Source organism: Lagopus leucura, unplaced genomic scaffold (assembly GCF_019238085.1).
Source record: "Lagopus leucura isolate 7727_CA_CO unplaced genomic scaffold, USGS_WTPT01 Super-Scaffold_100004, whole genome shotgun sequence".
Taxonomy (NCBI): domain Eukaryota; kingdom Metazoa; phylum Chordata; class Aves; order Galliformes; family Phasianidae; genus Lagopus; species Lagopus leucura.
The window spans coordinates 47,494,108-47,510,877 of record NW_024962264.1 but is presented as its reverse complement, the minus strand read 5'-3'; the positions used below and the strand labels follow the sequence as shown (position 1 = coordinate 47,510,877).

General features: G+C 35.3%; 1 protein-coding gene across 1 annotated transcript in view; it reads left to right on the top strand.

Annotated features, from left to right (window-relative positions):
* The window catches only part of GRXCR1 (glutaredoxin and cysteine rich domain containing 1), a 33,355-nt gene extending 28,044 nt beyond the window's left edge, over positions 1 to 5,311 (top strand). Inside the window, exons 3-4 of the mRNA XM_042871108.1 lie at positions 3,129 to 3,194; positions 5,135 to 5,311. Coding sequence (XP_042727042.1) covers positions 3,129 to 3,194; positions 5,135 to 5,311 — 243 coding nt within the window. The remainder of the gene's footprint in view (positions 1 to 3,128; positions 3,195 to 5,134) is intronic.
* Positions 5,312 to 16,770: the final 11,459 nt, after the last annotated feature.

Here is a 16,770-nt window from a genome sequence, read left to right as displayed (position 1 = left end):
CTAAATGCCAATACTCAGATATCATTTGAAACTACTCTAAATGCTTTCAAATATGTACACTTATGATAATTATTTTTGCAAAGAAACAACTTCCTACTTAGTTTCCTCAGCTGAAATCAATCTACTATGGTGTGAGATTTTCAGTAAAAATATTTTCATTATTTATTACTATTTTGTAAGACTGATGAAGCCATTTTTGTAATTGTTTTTAGAAAATACCTGTGTAAACTATAATTTGTTATTCAAATAATAACACTTTCCTTTTTGCTTCTTTCCAGTGCCCATTTATGATTAGTAGCTCTCAACTGCATTCATGTTTTACTATAGTAAACATATTTCCTGGCTTTTCCTTGGAGGGGTAGATGTGAACGGCTCTGTGGCAGTAAAGCTATGATACGATTGTTGCATTCACTCACATGTTTCTCCTGCTTTGAAATTTCAGGAACTGTGAGATTTAATTGTATGTCCTCTTAATAAGAAATCTGTTAGCTCTTTGCATTTCAAGTATAACATTTCTGGTGCTTATATCACACTGCAGTTACACTTTTCTCAGTTTATTGGCAGATTTCCAGGTGTTTAATCTCATTCCATACATGTTCACAAGAGATACTTGGATTCAGCTGTTCCCTACAAACCACAAAGCGACCAAGATTGGCTTCATGCCCATCCTCATTTACTATTTCTGTGCTGTGCTAATTTTTCCCTGTATGTAAGGAATGATGCAGAAGAGAGTCTACTTCCCCATGTCAGAAGGCATTCTAGTTCTGCCAAACCCATACACAAATAAAGATGCATCCCATGATGAGGAATTATATCAGAATTACATCATGGCAATGGTAACAGGTTACATTCATGATGGATGAGCATCAGGCTAGTTTAACGACAAGACAGATCTGGTGTAGTAGGTAATTTACTGGGCTTGTCCTAGTTCTGCAATTAGTGGGACCATACCTGAAACATGATGCTAAATACTGGATAATCTCAAAGGAAAACAGAGAAAATAGTTTGAAGAATAAAAATGGCATAGCAAACCATTTGAATGATTTAGCAAAGTCTGCACATAGCATTTATCTATCAAAAAGAAAGCAATCACCTCACTGCAGCCCCTGGGCTGGACTGTGCAGATAGGTATTTAAACTAGGAGATGGGGCATTAGCAGGCTGGAGCTTGGAATATTTCCCTGGTTCACAAAACTGAAAGCTCTCCTCTCTTGGCTAAATGTTGTGGCCCTTCTAAGTTGTGTTCTTGATGTCCATCTTTAGATGAAAGGCTCTTAACTGTGACACATCCCTTTGTGGTCAACTGCAGACTGACCACAATCTGATAAAAAGAGGCATCACTCTGTGATCAGAAAGCAGCTGTTGGACTTATTTAACAGCTGCTTTAATTACTCCATTAATTACAGACACTGCACATTAGGCTTCACAGATTCAAAGGGTAGATTAACCTCTGCAAAGTATCTTTTATTCAAATTTCACTTGAGGCAGACATTAATCAAGAGGACATATTTAAGCACTTGAAAATGCTGATAGTCATTTGGAAGTATGGTTTTTAATTTTAAAGACATACTAATGAGACTTTCCACTTTGGGAATAACACAGCTGGCTGACTGAATGTCATCTGAAATATAAATCCTTTGAAATATCAATCTATTATAAGAAACCTGTCAGACTTTTAATTACAGGCTTCCCAAAGCCAGTCAGTGTTGCTGTACAGTACCATTGAATCACTAAGCAGAAGTCACAAGAATGGTTTCACAAGAAATGATCTCCGCCTGCATGAGGGCAAATCAGGGCTTGACCTGCTTAGAGAACTTGCAGTGCTGCAATTATATCTGCAAAGCTGCAAATCTTTAATGTTTCTTCCTTGTGCAGGCAGTGCAAACTCTCCCAAGCCAGTGCAGCGTGTTTGAGCCTGAGCTGTGCATAGTTCTCAGCCACAGGCAGAACTGCTGGCCTCTTTCCTGCCTGCTCTGTTCCTTGGAAGATGTGACTGTGGTTGACTCAAAGTAATGGCTAGACTGATCTGTCATATGCAGCCTGCCCCAGAATCCTCTTGTACCTCTCTGCTCACAGATTCACCAAAGGTGAATTTTAGCAGTCTGGGCTAAATTCAGGGACAAGGAAAGAGAAGAAATGCAATGGCATGAACATGTTACTTATGGCCAATTGTTCTCACCTGTGAATAAGCATTTATGCTTATTCACACTGAAGAGATGGAAACCTATGCCTCGCCTCGCCTATGCTCTGCTACTAGCTGGCTTCATGACCGTGCCATTCCTTTTGTCCATGACTAGATTTCCTCACCTTTTCTCACTCTTTTCTGAATCACCGACTAAAAGCACCTGAAAGCACTGGTAGTAGTCAGAATTCAGTGTATTTAGTTGTATAACTAATGTGTAAACAGTCAAATACAGCCCTCTAGTTACAGGTGGGAAATAAATTAATTAAAGAAAAAAGGAAAAAAAAAGTTTTATATCATCTTTAACACCTTCATTATTTTTTTTCTCTAAAAATTTATCGTAATTTACTTTCAGAAGGAAATAAGAACTACCTCAGCACTGCCTTTGCTCAGCTCACAGAGCCCTCAGAGGCCCAGTGTATTCATATTGAATTATTATTATTCATTATTCATTGTTGTGTCTGACTTTAATGTCGTTACAGTATTTTCATTACACTTTTTCTCCTGTTATACATTCAACATATTATATCTTAATTCAATACTCAGCTGCTAGAATACTTGAAATAAAATTTTCTCCTCTCATTTATCTGCATTCTCTGATATGTTGTATATTTGAGTAACTGTAATTTCTGATGTAGTAACTAGACATATTTTTTACTCTGTCAGGAGGCATACTCTGTAAAGTAAAGTGAACACAACCAGAATTTCCAAGCTATGTCACTTTTTATGACGGGGAAATGCAATACAACACTTGGTAACTAACCTCAGACAGTTCTACCACAGCTGCCATTAGGTTGTTCCCTCCTTCTAGCTTGCCTGAGGTTGACCTAGTTACAATATACCTAATGTGAATCAAATTTGTACTCAACTTCCTTAAATCTTCAAGACCAAATATTCTAATCATCTCAGGCTTTTCGTGCTGACCTTTTTCTTCCTTTTACTAATAGGGTGCTGAGAAAATTATGCTAATGAATGAATCTGGGGAACTGCAGGATCTCTTAACCAAAATTGAGGTAATTGTATTTCTGCAATTAATCATAGGGAACATACACTGAATATTTACAATTGAAAATGCTTTTCTCAGCTGATTACTTTTCTTCTGTTACAAACTGATGATTCCAAATTGAAATTGATTAGCTAACCAGAAACTCTCAAACAAATGTGTACATGCAATTAATACATGTGGAATTATTGTTGCCTGAGAGGATAGCTAGTACCTCTCCCCAGCATTTTTTGTTAGTTTGGAATAATTGTCCCTGTATGCTGTCTATAGGGAGGCCCTATGACATTAGTTCCAAACTCAGTGTAGGTCCTAATATTCACACAGCGAATACAATTAAAAGACAAAAGATGCCAGGCTACAGCAGGCTATGGTAACTGCTTACTGAATACAGTAACTACTTTGAATACGTAGTTACCTGCTGGGTTTTATCACAAAAAATGGTTTTGCTACAGTTACAAGGGACAGTCATGTTTCTTCATTACTGAAGGAACAGAGAGTGGTTATAGAAACAATGTGTTCCAGAGAGAAATAGTGATTTTTTGAGCCACTAGGATAGAATGTTTCTTTCTTAGCTCTCAAATTCAGCTTTCTTCATGGAAAGGTTGTTACTTACAAACATAACAAGTAATAATGAATTTAATTATTGAAATACTAATATTGTATTAAAATTTAAAGATTAATTGCAATGATGAAAGACAAGGGCACACCTGAGATAAAAGTAATTGATAGATTTGCACTAAATTTTTCTAAGCATTGCTTCTAGAGTAAAACAAATCATTTGTCCAGTAAAGAATGGAGGAAAAAACTAACAAACTAACTGAAAAACCCCTTCCAATACTCCATGCTACTGCATTTCTAGTTGATTTGTCCCCCATAAAAAATTCCCATATAACTGATTTTTGTTTGATAGATGTATATATTGCATAATCTATTGGTCTTCCTATGACTTCTCCTTATCTATAACAATAATCTAACAGAGCAATAAAACACATGGCAAGAAAGAATGATGTAAGTATTTTGCATATCTAGTAAGACCAAAATACGCTGCTTTAGATAAATTTGCACAATAGCTGCTGAGTATGAGCCAAAGAACTGTTGTATCAATAGTACTGTCAGGTGAAGTAAGTAGGAACGCACTTCTCCATTGCAGTATGAGTTTGGAGCAGAATAATATACCACCACTAAGCAATCACTTAAATTAGCAATACTTTCATCAAGTATAGCTTAAACATGCCTTCAAAATCCCTTTCTGTGTTCTCTGCCAAATAAATAAATAAGTGAAATGAGAAAAAACATTGTTTTACTCATGAATTAGGACACCTGAGCAAACCTAAGACTTGCGTGCAACAATTTTCTCCAAGTATAACATGAGTAATGATGATCTTTCTCTTTTCCACATAAAGCTTCAGTGTTCTAAACCCATAAACATGAAGACACTACTTATTTCCTAAAGCACTGCTTGTCAGAAGCTAGGATTTCTTTTTACTTTTTACTTATTTATTTATTTATTGTATGATCAGCTCTAACTTTAATAGGAGCATACTCAGCATAAGAATACAGGTGATGAAAGTAATAATATGTTAACATACATTGATATAAAAACCAATCAATTCCAGTACCTAGTAGAATTGATGACTGCAAGAGAGCAATGTACGCATTCTTTCATTTTGCTAGCTATTTTGGCAACTATGAACATGAGTTACTGAGGTATAATGTGACTGACAGATCTGCAGTGAGCCTCTCTAGCTACTGCATGCATGTTTCTACAAAGGAAAAGGCAGACATACTGTTCTTCTGTGGTGGCATAACTTAGGATGGGGAAATGGCAGTTTCTCAAGATGGGAACAAAAATGTGTTTCTGAGAAGCTGTCCCAGAGGCCTCTTTTTCCAAGAGCTTATGATGGTTGACAAAGTAACATTTTGATCTTTCTCACTTTCTTCCTTGAGCAGAGAGTCCATCCTCACGAGTGCCTCTCATGTGGGGGCTTTGGTTTCCTTCCGTGCTCAGTGTGCCATGGGAGCAAGATGTCTGTGTTTCGAAACTGCTTTACGGACTCATTCAAAGCCCTCAAGTGCACAGCTTGCAATGAGAATGGGCTACAGCGCTGCAGAAGCTGTGCAGGTTAAACAGGGCATCTCCACATGTGCAACTCAATTTTATTGTACTGCAGCAGTTTGTAATATGATTTTTTTTTAAAAAAGAATTTATCTGTTTATCTAATTCAGTCAATAAAAATCAATTTATAGTATGCTTCTGCTGGTTTGGTCATTGGAACACTTTCAACCTGTGCCTGACTATATAATGAACTCTGTGGTGTTTGTTTCTACATTGATAGATAGATTTGTTGTCTACCAAACTTACTGTGCTTACATTTGAGTATGAAGTATTCCCTTCTTCTGTGGGTAATCATCAGCTACACCAAACAAATGAGAAGATAACATAGCATTATATATCACATGGAAATTTCTGATATTCAACTTAGTAACAGTTATGGATCAAGGTCTGGTCTAGTGCAACTGTTTTAGAGCATTTGTTCTTTCCAACAGGGTCTGTGGTCAGACAACTCTATCACTGCATAGAACTTCATCATTTTTGGATGATTTCCCCAACAGGAACACAAAAGAATTAGGAACAAATTAGGAACAAAGCAGAACGAAACAATTTTCTCCACTTTTCATAGAGTCATAGAATCACCAAGGTTGGAAAAGACCTCCAAGATCATCCAGTCCTCATATGACGAATATTTCCTACTAAAACATGTCCCTCAGTACAACCTCTAAACATTTCTTGAACACTTCCAGAGATAGTGACTATACCACCCCCCCGGACAGCCTGTTCCAGCACCAGATCAGGGAAGTTTTCCTAATGTTCAACCTCCCCTAGCACAACTTGAGGTCATTTTCTCTTGACCTTTACCAGTTACATGGGAGAAGAGGATGATCCCATCTTGCCCCAACCTTTCTTCAGGTAGTTTTAGAGAGTAATAAGGTCTACCCTGAACCTCCTCTTGTCCAGATTAAATAATCCTAGTTCCCTCAGCAGCTCCTTATTCTGCTTTGGACCCCTCCAAATCCACCTTCATACCACTTGCTATAACCAGATGTGGCTGTTGGTGCTAAGAGTTGGACTAACATATGTTTTTGAAAATCTGAATATAAAGGACTAACGTGTATTCTATGAGCTACTAATTGTGCAGGCTCGAAAATGCTGTAAGATCCTACAGCTTCTGCAGTGAGGATCAGAATGAATGTCTTGGTCTTTTACATAACATGAGAGAGATTATATTTTATATGGATGACATCCACGGCTCTTAGAAGCACCTCAGCTATAAAACTGAATTGCAGATGTGTTTAAATTATAAGCGTATGGGGAAGGAATAAAAAAAAAAAAAACAGAAAATATGATTCCCTTCTAATATCAATCTGTAACTTCAATTTCTGGCTAATATTGCAGCCCAAAATGGTGTGACTAAGGAATGAAATGTAGCATAAAGCAGAATAGTGATGTTTAGAATCATCATTTCTGTTATATGAAAGCTATTTCTTAAGCTAGTAATATACCATGGCTGTAATAGCTAAGTGTATTCTCAGCAGTGAATACTACACTTCATGTGGCATAAGCAAACATGTTCTTGAAATTAATTTTCAAGAAAATAACAGTGTATTTGTAATTCTATAATTCCAGTCTCCACCCCAGAAAAGACGTATTGTATGATGAGATAGCTCATATCACTGTTCTTCCACTGAAGCATTACAAGGAAACATTACTGTAACTGGTCAGAGCATATCAAATATTTTCAGTGAAACCAAGTTCTTAATTAATCTGGTATAAGGGTTTGAAGATGTTTTCCCAATGTTCTAAGTGATAAGAAAAATCATCTTCTTAAGAATTAGATGAATACACTAAATCTAGTTTATTCCATGAATTACTGCTAAGGGCCAGGCGAGAAACACAGAGAAACTACCCTAACCTTGACACGGCCCTTCTAGAAGAGATATTTCACTCCTATAAGTTCCTACTATGGTGAAACTTCCTCATTTTTCTATTTTGAAGAAGAAATTATAAAATCAAGAGTTCAAGCACATATATATATATTTTTTTTGTCCAGAGAACTTTTAAGGAAAATTAGAAGATAACTTAATAAAAACACAGAGCAAATTATGTTCAAAAATAGAGAATTCCCAGGCACTTTATCTTTCAAGAAACCAATGACAAATTTTTACTGGCCTTTTCTCTTCAGCTGTGTTTTCATTATAACACTCTGGAAAAAAATAAAAATAAAAAATAATAAAAAAAAAAATGTTGCAGGAAGATGTTTTTACTTCATGGTTTGATGTCTTTCCTAGAGTTTTGGGTCTGGCTTCTTCAATTAGCCTGGAAGAACATGATACAATGGAATAACAAGACGACCAAGAAAACCCAGGAGCCAGAAACAATATTGATAGCAAAAGTTAAGGGAATAGCACTTCCTGTTGTAAGGCATCTGGCATCCAGAAACATGACTTCTAAGATAGTATGAGATCGGAGAAGTAGTGCATTTCTGTTCTGATTTAAATATGCATAGCTTTGTTACATCCAAAGTTTTGAACAAACGGAGTCAAACTGAGGAAACTTAGAAAGAAATAAAAAGGGTGTTTCAAAGAGAGGGAAAACAAAACAGAGCAAACAAAATAAAAAATACTGAATGCTATAGATGACATTACCTGGCTAATTTGTGGAAAGGGAACAATTGTCCATTGGATATCAAAGAAAGAAATATCTGGACTACTTTTTACAACAAAACTTAATGCTGACGTGGTAGGGACTAGGAACTGAAGCCATATGTGACATAAGGTCTCTGCCAATGCCTATTCAGTGTCGACACACATTCACTCATGAGCATTCTGACTTGTCTGAGGTGAACAGTTAGTCTGAGAACTTATGTGATAATTTGGTGACCAGACAGTGATTAGGAACTTCTTTCAACTTTTCTCCTTATTTGCCTGACGTCGGGCTTCAAGGCTGCAACAGCAGATTTTCACCCACAGGCTTTGACCTACTATCTTACTCTTCTCATTAATCATAACGATCTGATAATTTTTAAGAATGGAATGAATGTTCTTTAAGCATTGGCCGTGTCACACTGAGGAAGAAATTCATATTTTAAATTTCAACAGATGACTGCACGTTGAACAAACCTCTATGTAATGTCATCCTATGTAGACTCAGGATGGATTTAATTACAGTAATGCGTAAGTAAATTAGTCACTCTAAGTGATAGGATCACTTAAGCAGAATTTAAAATCTCCTCACTTCATTTTCTTTATGTTGACATGCTTCATAGTGATCATTTCTCACTTGCACTACACTTGCACTAGGAATTCCCAATTTTATTTAATATATCATATTTAATACATATTTGTATTTTTACTATGTTGCAGAGAAACTTTTTTCTCTATTTAAATAAAATCACAAAATAAGAAATACTGTTACTGAGAGTCGATTTACATTCAATCACTGGTTATTTCCTTGATGCACCATTTCTGAAGATACATAGACTTCTACCTGCCAGCCATCTACTCTAACAACTTATTTTATATTTATTCTCAATTAGAAGATTTTCTGTGGCAATGTTGCATGGACATGATTGTGCTTTTAATTCCTATCTAAAAGAATATTAGACATGGAGCTAACATTTTTTCCTATTTCTAACATTTACTAATTCCAAATACACTCCTCTCAAATTTAGGAGAATGATTGTATTGACTTAAACACTTGTTTGATTGGGACTACCCCATGTTGTCTTTACTAATGAAGCACTGTGAATGTCTGACTTACTAAATTAACTTTATTATAGTGCATAGCATATTTGTATCTTTTAAAATAATGAATGTGCCTTGAGATTTTCACTCTGAGTTAATTTGCAGGAATTCATAGTTATGATTGAAAACAATGTGACAGGTCTTGAAACACGAGAAATTTGTTCTGTTACAAGTAAACTTGTATTTCAATGAAACACTAGTTTTGACCTCAATGTCATATGAAAAAGTAATTAAATTCCTGAGACATTTGGGTTTTTATTCATGAAATCAGGGAAATAATTTTACTGAGCTGAGTTTTACAGTTTTTTCATGAGAATATTTATAACGGTGGACTCTGGTTATTTTTTCTATCTACTGCCTTTGTGTTGTATTACATTTAATTTTATACACTTCACTTAGTCTTAGATACATTATTTGACCACAAAAGCATTTGACAGGAAACATTTATGCCGTAAATAATTTAGGAAGGAGAAGAATTTAGTCTGCATATCTTACTTTAAATAATTTAGAGATTATTGTAATGGTCATTGTAAGCCAACAATGATTTGAAAAGTAGAAGTTATTAGAAATAAATTATTATATTTAATCCTGTTTCTCTTTCTTCTAGTATTAATTTGCTAAGGGGAGATGAATTAGGAAATAATTGCATTAGAAGGAAAGAGCTGTAAAAAAAAAAACAAACAAAAAAAACCCAAAAAACTAAAAAAAAACCTTGCAGCTTAAGCTTCTTCTAACTTATCTACTTTGCTCTGAAAAATGGCTTTAAAATAAGCTCAAAAGATTTATGAAATCCAGTAAGTTCACTGTTCAAGAGGAGCCACACCGCAATAAGATATATACTACCTTGTGTCTCTCTTTGAGGCCTCATTTTTTCCACTGATAGGAGAATTCTCTTTTTTTGAGAACAATTCAACATCAAGCACAAGAAGTTATGGATTACTGTCCTGAAATTTGAAAATATACAAATATTTTTCAAGATAATATCCTCTAGTAGCCAGAAAAGGGCTATATTCTGATGTGGAGAAAAATGAAATCTGATTTTATTTCTCAAAACGCACAAGGATATATGACCCCATAGAAGAGCTGACTACAGTTGTTATTTTTATTATAGATCATGATCTGTTCAAATTAACAAATGAGGATCAGTAAAAAATCTTAAAAAAACACCATTTAATTGCTAAATTACCACTTAGAATTTACTCATTTAATGTATAGTATTACATCTGGTAGATGATTCTCTTGTCTGTTAGATATGGGAGAAATTTCTTCTTTAAGACAGAGTCTCACAATGGTCATTTGTGCATTAATTTTCCCTTCTGTGACACCTGGGAATAGTGCATCATAGGACAGAGATGTTATACTTCAAAAAAATCAGCCAAACCTGTGTGATGATAAGTTTATGCTAAATCTTTTGCATCAATAGAGCTGCACTGGCAACCAGTGCTTTCTACTGCCTCAGGAGTCTAGTCAGCAGACAGGGCATAAAATCAGTGCCTTAGTCTGTAATGTCAAAGGTCTCAGTAAAAGTCTTTTTGTGTGTGTGTGTGTGTGTGTGTGTGTGTGTGTGTGTGTGTGTGTGTGTGTGTGTGTGTGTGTGTGTTAAATACAAGCACAAAAAACAATAAACAGTCATTGTAAATACTCATGTATTTGAGGTACTGTAATCATTGCTTTTAACATTACATGCAAACTGATGTTAATTGCAGGCTGATATTTGATAAGTTTTATCTATCATCATAATGATAGAAAAAAAAAATTATGTGGATACCATCAAGCAATAGAAATGTACTTTTAAACAGAAGTAGGATGTATCTGCTGTTATTCTATCCATGAATTAAAATCTTGAGAAGATTGGTACAGATACAACAGAAAGTTCAGGCTGTAATTGTTCTTGCTTAGTGTTTTGGGACACCTTTGCTTTTCAGGGAGTCCTCTTGTAATATCAGCTGGCACTGCATACATTGCAGCCAGGCAAGTGATGTACTATCTCCTTTCTCCATGTCCCATATTCTTTTACCAGCCTGAGACACAGTGAGCCCAAATTTGCCAGTCTTACATTCTCTACTAAAAGTTCACATTCTGTGTCAAATAAAAGTTAAAAACAGAATTCTTTCCTGTTTTTATAGCCAATCTTACAGCACATTTTTCATAAGCAGTATGGACTGAAGAACTCTTTAATACTCTTCTGCATTTATTTTCCAGACCTTTAACTGATCTATTATAGTAATAAGCATGTCCTATTTCAGCCTATGCTTCTTGCAGATTATAGGATGTTCAATAATGCCAAATATGTCATACTGCACATTACAGTTCCCTTCAATACCTCAGTACAGCTACTTACTATGTTATTTATAGACTTGGGATTTAGCCATAAGTCCTGTTGCCCTGCCTAGGAGATTTTCTACTACCTGTCTTTGCTGTGGTCTAGAATACTTTGCTATACCATAACTTGTTTTTAATGTTTGATCCTGGATTCACACAGTTCATCTTTTCTCCTTCAGACAGTTTGTCCATCCTATTTAGTAGAGATAGTCTATTCTACTCTTTCCTACTAAATTTTCAGCTGCTGTCAGGCTTTGTATTAATTTAGCGTGCACTTGCAGAGCAACAGCCTACTGATAGTGGCTGTTATTTTTTTTTCCCCTTAACTTCACAGTGAGCTTTCTTTTCAGGAGTTTTAGAAAACTCTTTCAAAATGACTTCCAACCCCCCCCCCCCCAATGTGGAATTCCACATAGATAATATTTGTAATAAAGGAATTCTTGTTAGTGGATCTTAAAGTATTTCACAAACCTTGAAGGTCATCACAGCAGTTCTGGATGGTGAGTCAAATTTAGCAGCCCCATTTTAACATCCCAGCTTGCCTCAGCAGCAGTGAAGCAGATAAAACCGATCTGAATTTCCACAAAAAAGCAATCATTGCTGGTGTGTAGGTTAACATAGATAATTCTGGGCAGAAACTGGAATTTACTAAAAGCTTTACGCACCCTAACATATGCTCTGAAGAACATTCTTCCTTATTCCTATTTTTTACTTTTTTTTTTTTCTTTGTTAAAGAGAATAAAATTTTATTTTCCAAAAGCTTCATATTGGAAAAACTATGAATTCTTTACTTTCCTTATTTTCTTCTTCATTTCATACTGCTAAGATGCCTGGAAACAATTAAATTGTCAAGAATACTCATAGCATGGCTGATTTAGCTTCTACAGTCTGTCTGTGTGCAAAAGTCATATATGTTAAAAAGTAAATCGAAAATTCAAGCTTTAAGTTTCACTTAAGTTCCAGTTAACACTGAGAAGCAGATAAATTCAGCGCTCATTAGAAACATACGTCTGCTTGATAGAAGAAAGACTGGTCACGTTTTCTTGTGTTTAGAGGTATTTGATTCTTATTATCTCTTCTAACGTTTTCAACACTCATGACATTGAGGTTTTTTGTTTGTTTGTTTGTTTGTTTGTTTTTTTACACAATAGTGCATTAGTATCATATCACATCTACCGAAGCAAGAATTCATGCTTCGTACTGAGAGGTCACTACAAGTTTTTGGAAAAATTTGTCAGTTCTGAACCTTATTTTGCTTGGTGATGATTTTTCTCCTGCAAAATGGGCCACAAATATTTTATCTTGCCATTTTGCACAGAGATATAAGAATTGTTAGGCACTGTTTTCTATTGACATAATATTGGAAAATGTCTTATCCGCAAAGGACAACTACTACCTTAATTGCAAGAGAAAGAGCCAATGATGACACAAAAATAATCTCAGTACTTCATCTAATTGAAGTAAAAACAACACCCTTCCTGGAAGAAGTAGTTCATGTATTTTGCTATTAAATGAATCTACCAAACTGAGATTATTAGCTAAAAATGACTTCTTATTCTTACATACTTTTCTTCTTTATATATGTGCAATCTGTTCAGAATGCAGTTGAAAGGAGATAATGAAAAGCTGAGGTAATATTTACCAGAAGTGATATAATTTGTTGGCTGAAAGAAAACCACAGAGCTAAACACAAAGCTACAGTCCCATTTTCCTTCCTTTGTTTCTGAAGAAAATAATACAAACTCTTGTCCCATTGTCCTCATGTATTTGCTTTGCTAGTCACTTGGTGCCATGCAGCATTTGTCTTTTCAGTTACAGAATTCTCTTAGGTGGACCTGAAGCTGCATTCAGCAGAGACATTCTTTGCACAACAGTTAGGATTTTCCCTGACCTTTGCTGGACAAGGCCAGTTAAAATTCGTCATTAATACCTTCAGTCCTGCATGAGGCACAGTGAAAGTCTGCAGCACTTCAGCAAAGGCTCTGGATGCCCCCTTATGCCACATTCCTGAACTAGCAGGATGTCATGCTATGGTAGCATATTGGACTCAGTAGCACCTACTGCTATCACTGCTGGTGTACCTCCATGCACAGGCCAAAATTGTCATTACAACTAGGAAAACACACAGATCTTAGGTAATGCTACTGCTATTCATAATGTAAACTTAACTACTCATTATATCAGTAATTTTCTTCCCTTTCTAACAAAGAATCTTCAGATGTTCAAAGAGATCTGAATTTTCCCTTGTCAAATTAAATAAAAAGGAATGACTATCTATGTGGTTCAAGCCAAAATTGTGCAGATTCATTACTCAATGAAAAAGAAATTTTATCACATGCAGAGATCATGTCTAATTTGGTTTTTGCTGGACATTTTCACATTCTTGCAGGCAAATACTCATCGTGCAACACTGAACACTTTCCCTTTGAAGTACACAACTTGAATTAAATTGTAGCTCTTCACTTGTTCACCAGACCCTTTTCTGTATACTAAATTCATCTCCAACTTCTACTGTGCCAGTAACCCAGCTAAGACAAATAAATAAGAAAAAGGAATCTGTCCCACATAGTAATTACATTATATAATAGTTATATTCCTAATATTTAGAATAGCAAAAAAAGTATGTTAATTCATCACATTACTAGAATCGCTACCTTCTAGTGAAATTGAGGAACAGATTTTTTCTATCCTTTAGAACTGATTTTTTATTTCAAAGCAGGAAATTTTAATAAATAAAACTTCCTCTCAGTCAAAATCAAATGAGAATATTAAATGTACATTGAAACTAATACAAACCCTAAAAATTGTATTTAAGTTGCGTTGTATTTAATTTCACTAAGAAATTCAGATCAGGGATGACAATGTTGTCTCATGTTTCATGTAAAAAAGAAAGAATGTGCTGCCTTGCACTCTAGCACTATGAAGGTCCTCGCTGAAAAATTATAATTTTTTTTTCCCTGTCTTGTAATGCTGTGAACATCCATATGTAAAGAAATTAGTAGCTACAGAAAAAATTTTCTTCTTAATACAACATAATTTAGACATCAGTTTTCTGGAAGGGAGTGAAAGGGCTGAACAGAGAAGTAGCCCTAATCCATCAGTGAGACTGAGAGCCCCTGAGGAGAAAAATAGTGATTATGGCTTTTCAGGGAGCTTGTATAGCAAGTTTAGGGTTATCATCACTATGCTTTAAGTTGCAAACACTGCTGCTTATCACTGAATGAGATTCTCTACAGCAATTCATTAATTGAAAAAAACTCATTAATGCATTTTTAGCATATACTTTTTTGTAGCACAGATCACTTATAAGAAAAAAATAAAAGGTTTGCCACTTTAATATCTGTAGATAAGACAGAAGACCAGACAGAAATATTACCAAGATGTATTCAAAGTTACCTGATCTGGAGATAGTCATTTCAGGCTCTATTTTTAATTCATTGGAAAAGGTCATGAAATCCTGAAAAATATTGCTGAAAAATGGCAGGCTGCCCATAGTAATCATGCTAAGGGTACATGTCCTTCTGATTGAATGCAACAGAAAACGTGGCACAGCAAAATGGACACTGAAGGACTTTCAGAGCTGCCCCAAAGGAACCAATAACAGAAGCAGAGGGACAGAAGTGTTACTTAGTTTAAGGAGAGTAGAAATACCTTTGAGAAACAAAAAACAGTCAAGAGCTGTGAAGCGTCACTTAACGATACATCTATATAAATGATGTAAATAATACAGAGATTGTTGTAAATGAGAAGTATAGTGAGCAGGTCTAAACAGGTAGAGAAACCATTCTTGCTTTGACAATGATGTTTTCCTGTAGATTTTATGTTCCTGTGGAAAATTTGTTGCTGTTTTTAGTGAACATCTTTTACTCTAAGGAGATTTCTCTCTCCAGTTTAAGCTGCTATGAGCTCATGTCTTAAGTGCATATCACATATCATAAGAGATCAATTAGATGTGTTGACTGAATTTTAATGATTTGGTGGAGGAAATCCTTGTTGTGAGAATTCCTCCTGACCTAAGGCTCAGATTCCCAAACTGCACAAATATTTATTAACATCATTTGGACCTAAATCCATATATTTTTATTGGATGAAAATATTTCCTGCCTAGATCTTTCACACCTAATATCACATGCAGCCATAACATCTACACTGACAACAGGCCCTGGCCTATTATATTACCCAGTATATCAATCTGAAATTTGACACAAGGGAACTATGCAGTCTCTGTAATACAGCACACATTGGAACTCCCACATCAGCAACTCATGATCTCTGTGGAAAGCAGATAAAATAATGGCTGTCAAAAAATAAATGCTGATACTGGTATCTCAGCAACTTTGACACATTATATTGCTGGATGTGAACAAGGGCAATTTAGAATGTAATGGAAATTTGGTTGTTTTCAATCCTCAGAAATAACTTGGTATACCAATCAACAATTTTTGAAGCAAAGTCTACTTACTTCTTCCCCTGTAGATACAAGGAATAATATAAATGGGTGGAATAAATAGGGGCATACAAAATATAGTAGGTCATTTCACCAATGACATCCTATAATCTTGGATCAAATAGAGAAAGCAACTTCTATATTTTTATTTATTCTTTTATTCAGTGGGTGTTACTGAGTTTGGAATTCAGATAATCTTTTTAGAAAACAATTTGCATCTCACAGGAAAAAGCAAAAAACCTTTGAATTTGTACCAAAGGTGTTATGAACTTTGAATCTTGTCACATTAGCCCAGCATCATACAAAATGATGTTCTTTCATAGCACTGACAATCTAGCTGAAAATGAGGATTCCCCTTTTCTCTTTTATAAGAAGAAGGTTGTTCAGAAGAAAAAAAAGACAGTGTAGGTATTCCATCGCAAATTCAATAAAATCAGATTTGTGGAATTTGGAATACATTATGTAAGCTGAAAGGCTTGCAGAAAGAAAAAACTACCTAAGAAACTCTAGACCTCATAGCTCAGGCTGCTATTTCCTTCTCAGTTCTTTAGCCTTGCTTAACAAATCCAGGATAGACCTATTGAATGCCTTTAGGGCCTTTTGAAATCCCCAAAGGGGTCAGGAACTCACAGAAGAGGTCCTAAGTGAGGGAGTAAGATAGCTGAAGTGTTTTCCTACAACTGCTCTGAATTATGATTAAAATGGAAAAGAACTTGCCTTTGACAGAATGGAAACGAATGTCTCCTTTGTATCTGTGCTGCTCCTTCTAAGTACTGAATGCTTAGTTATTTCTGATCAGGAAAGCACACAGTAATGTGGTAGGGAGAATTACAACCAAAAGCTGCTGTGTTTTGTTTGTGTTTTGAACTGTCACATCACAGTGACAGCTATTTCTGGAAGTGCAATATATGGTATTTGTAATACCACCAATGAGCTGCAGGGATTAGAAGAAATCTCACCAAAGAGAACAATATACTAGGAAACAGTGATAGCACAGTGTTGATAAAAACAACAG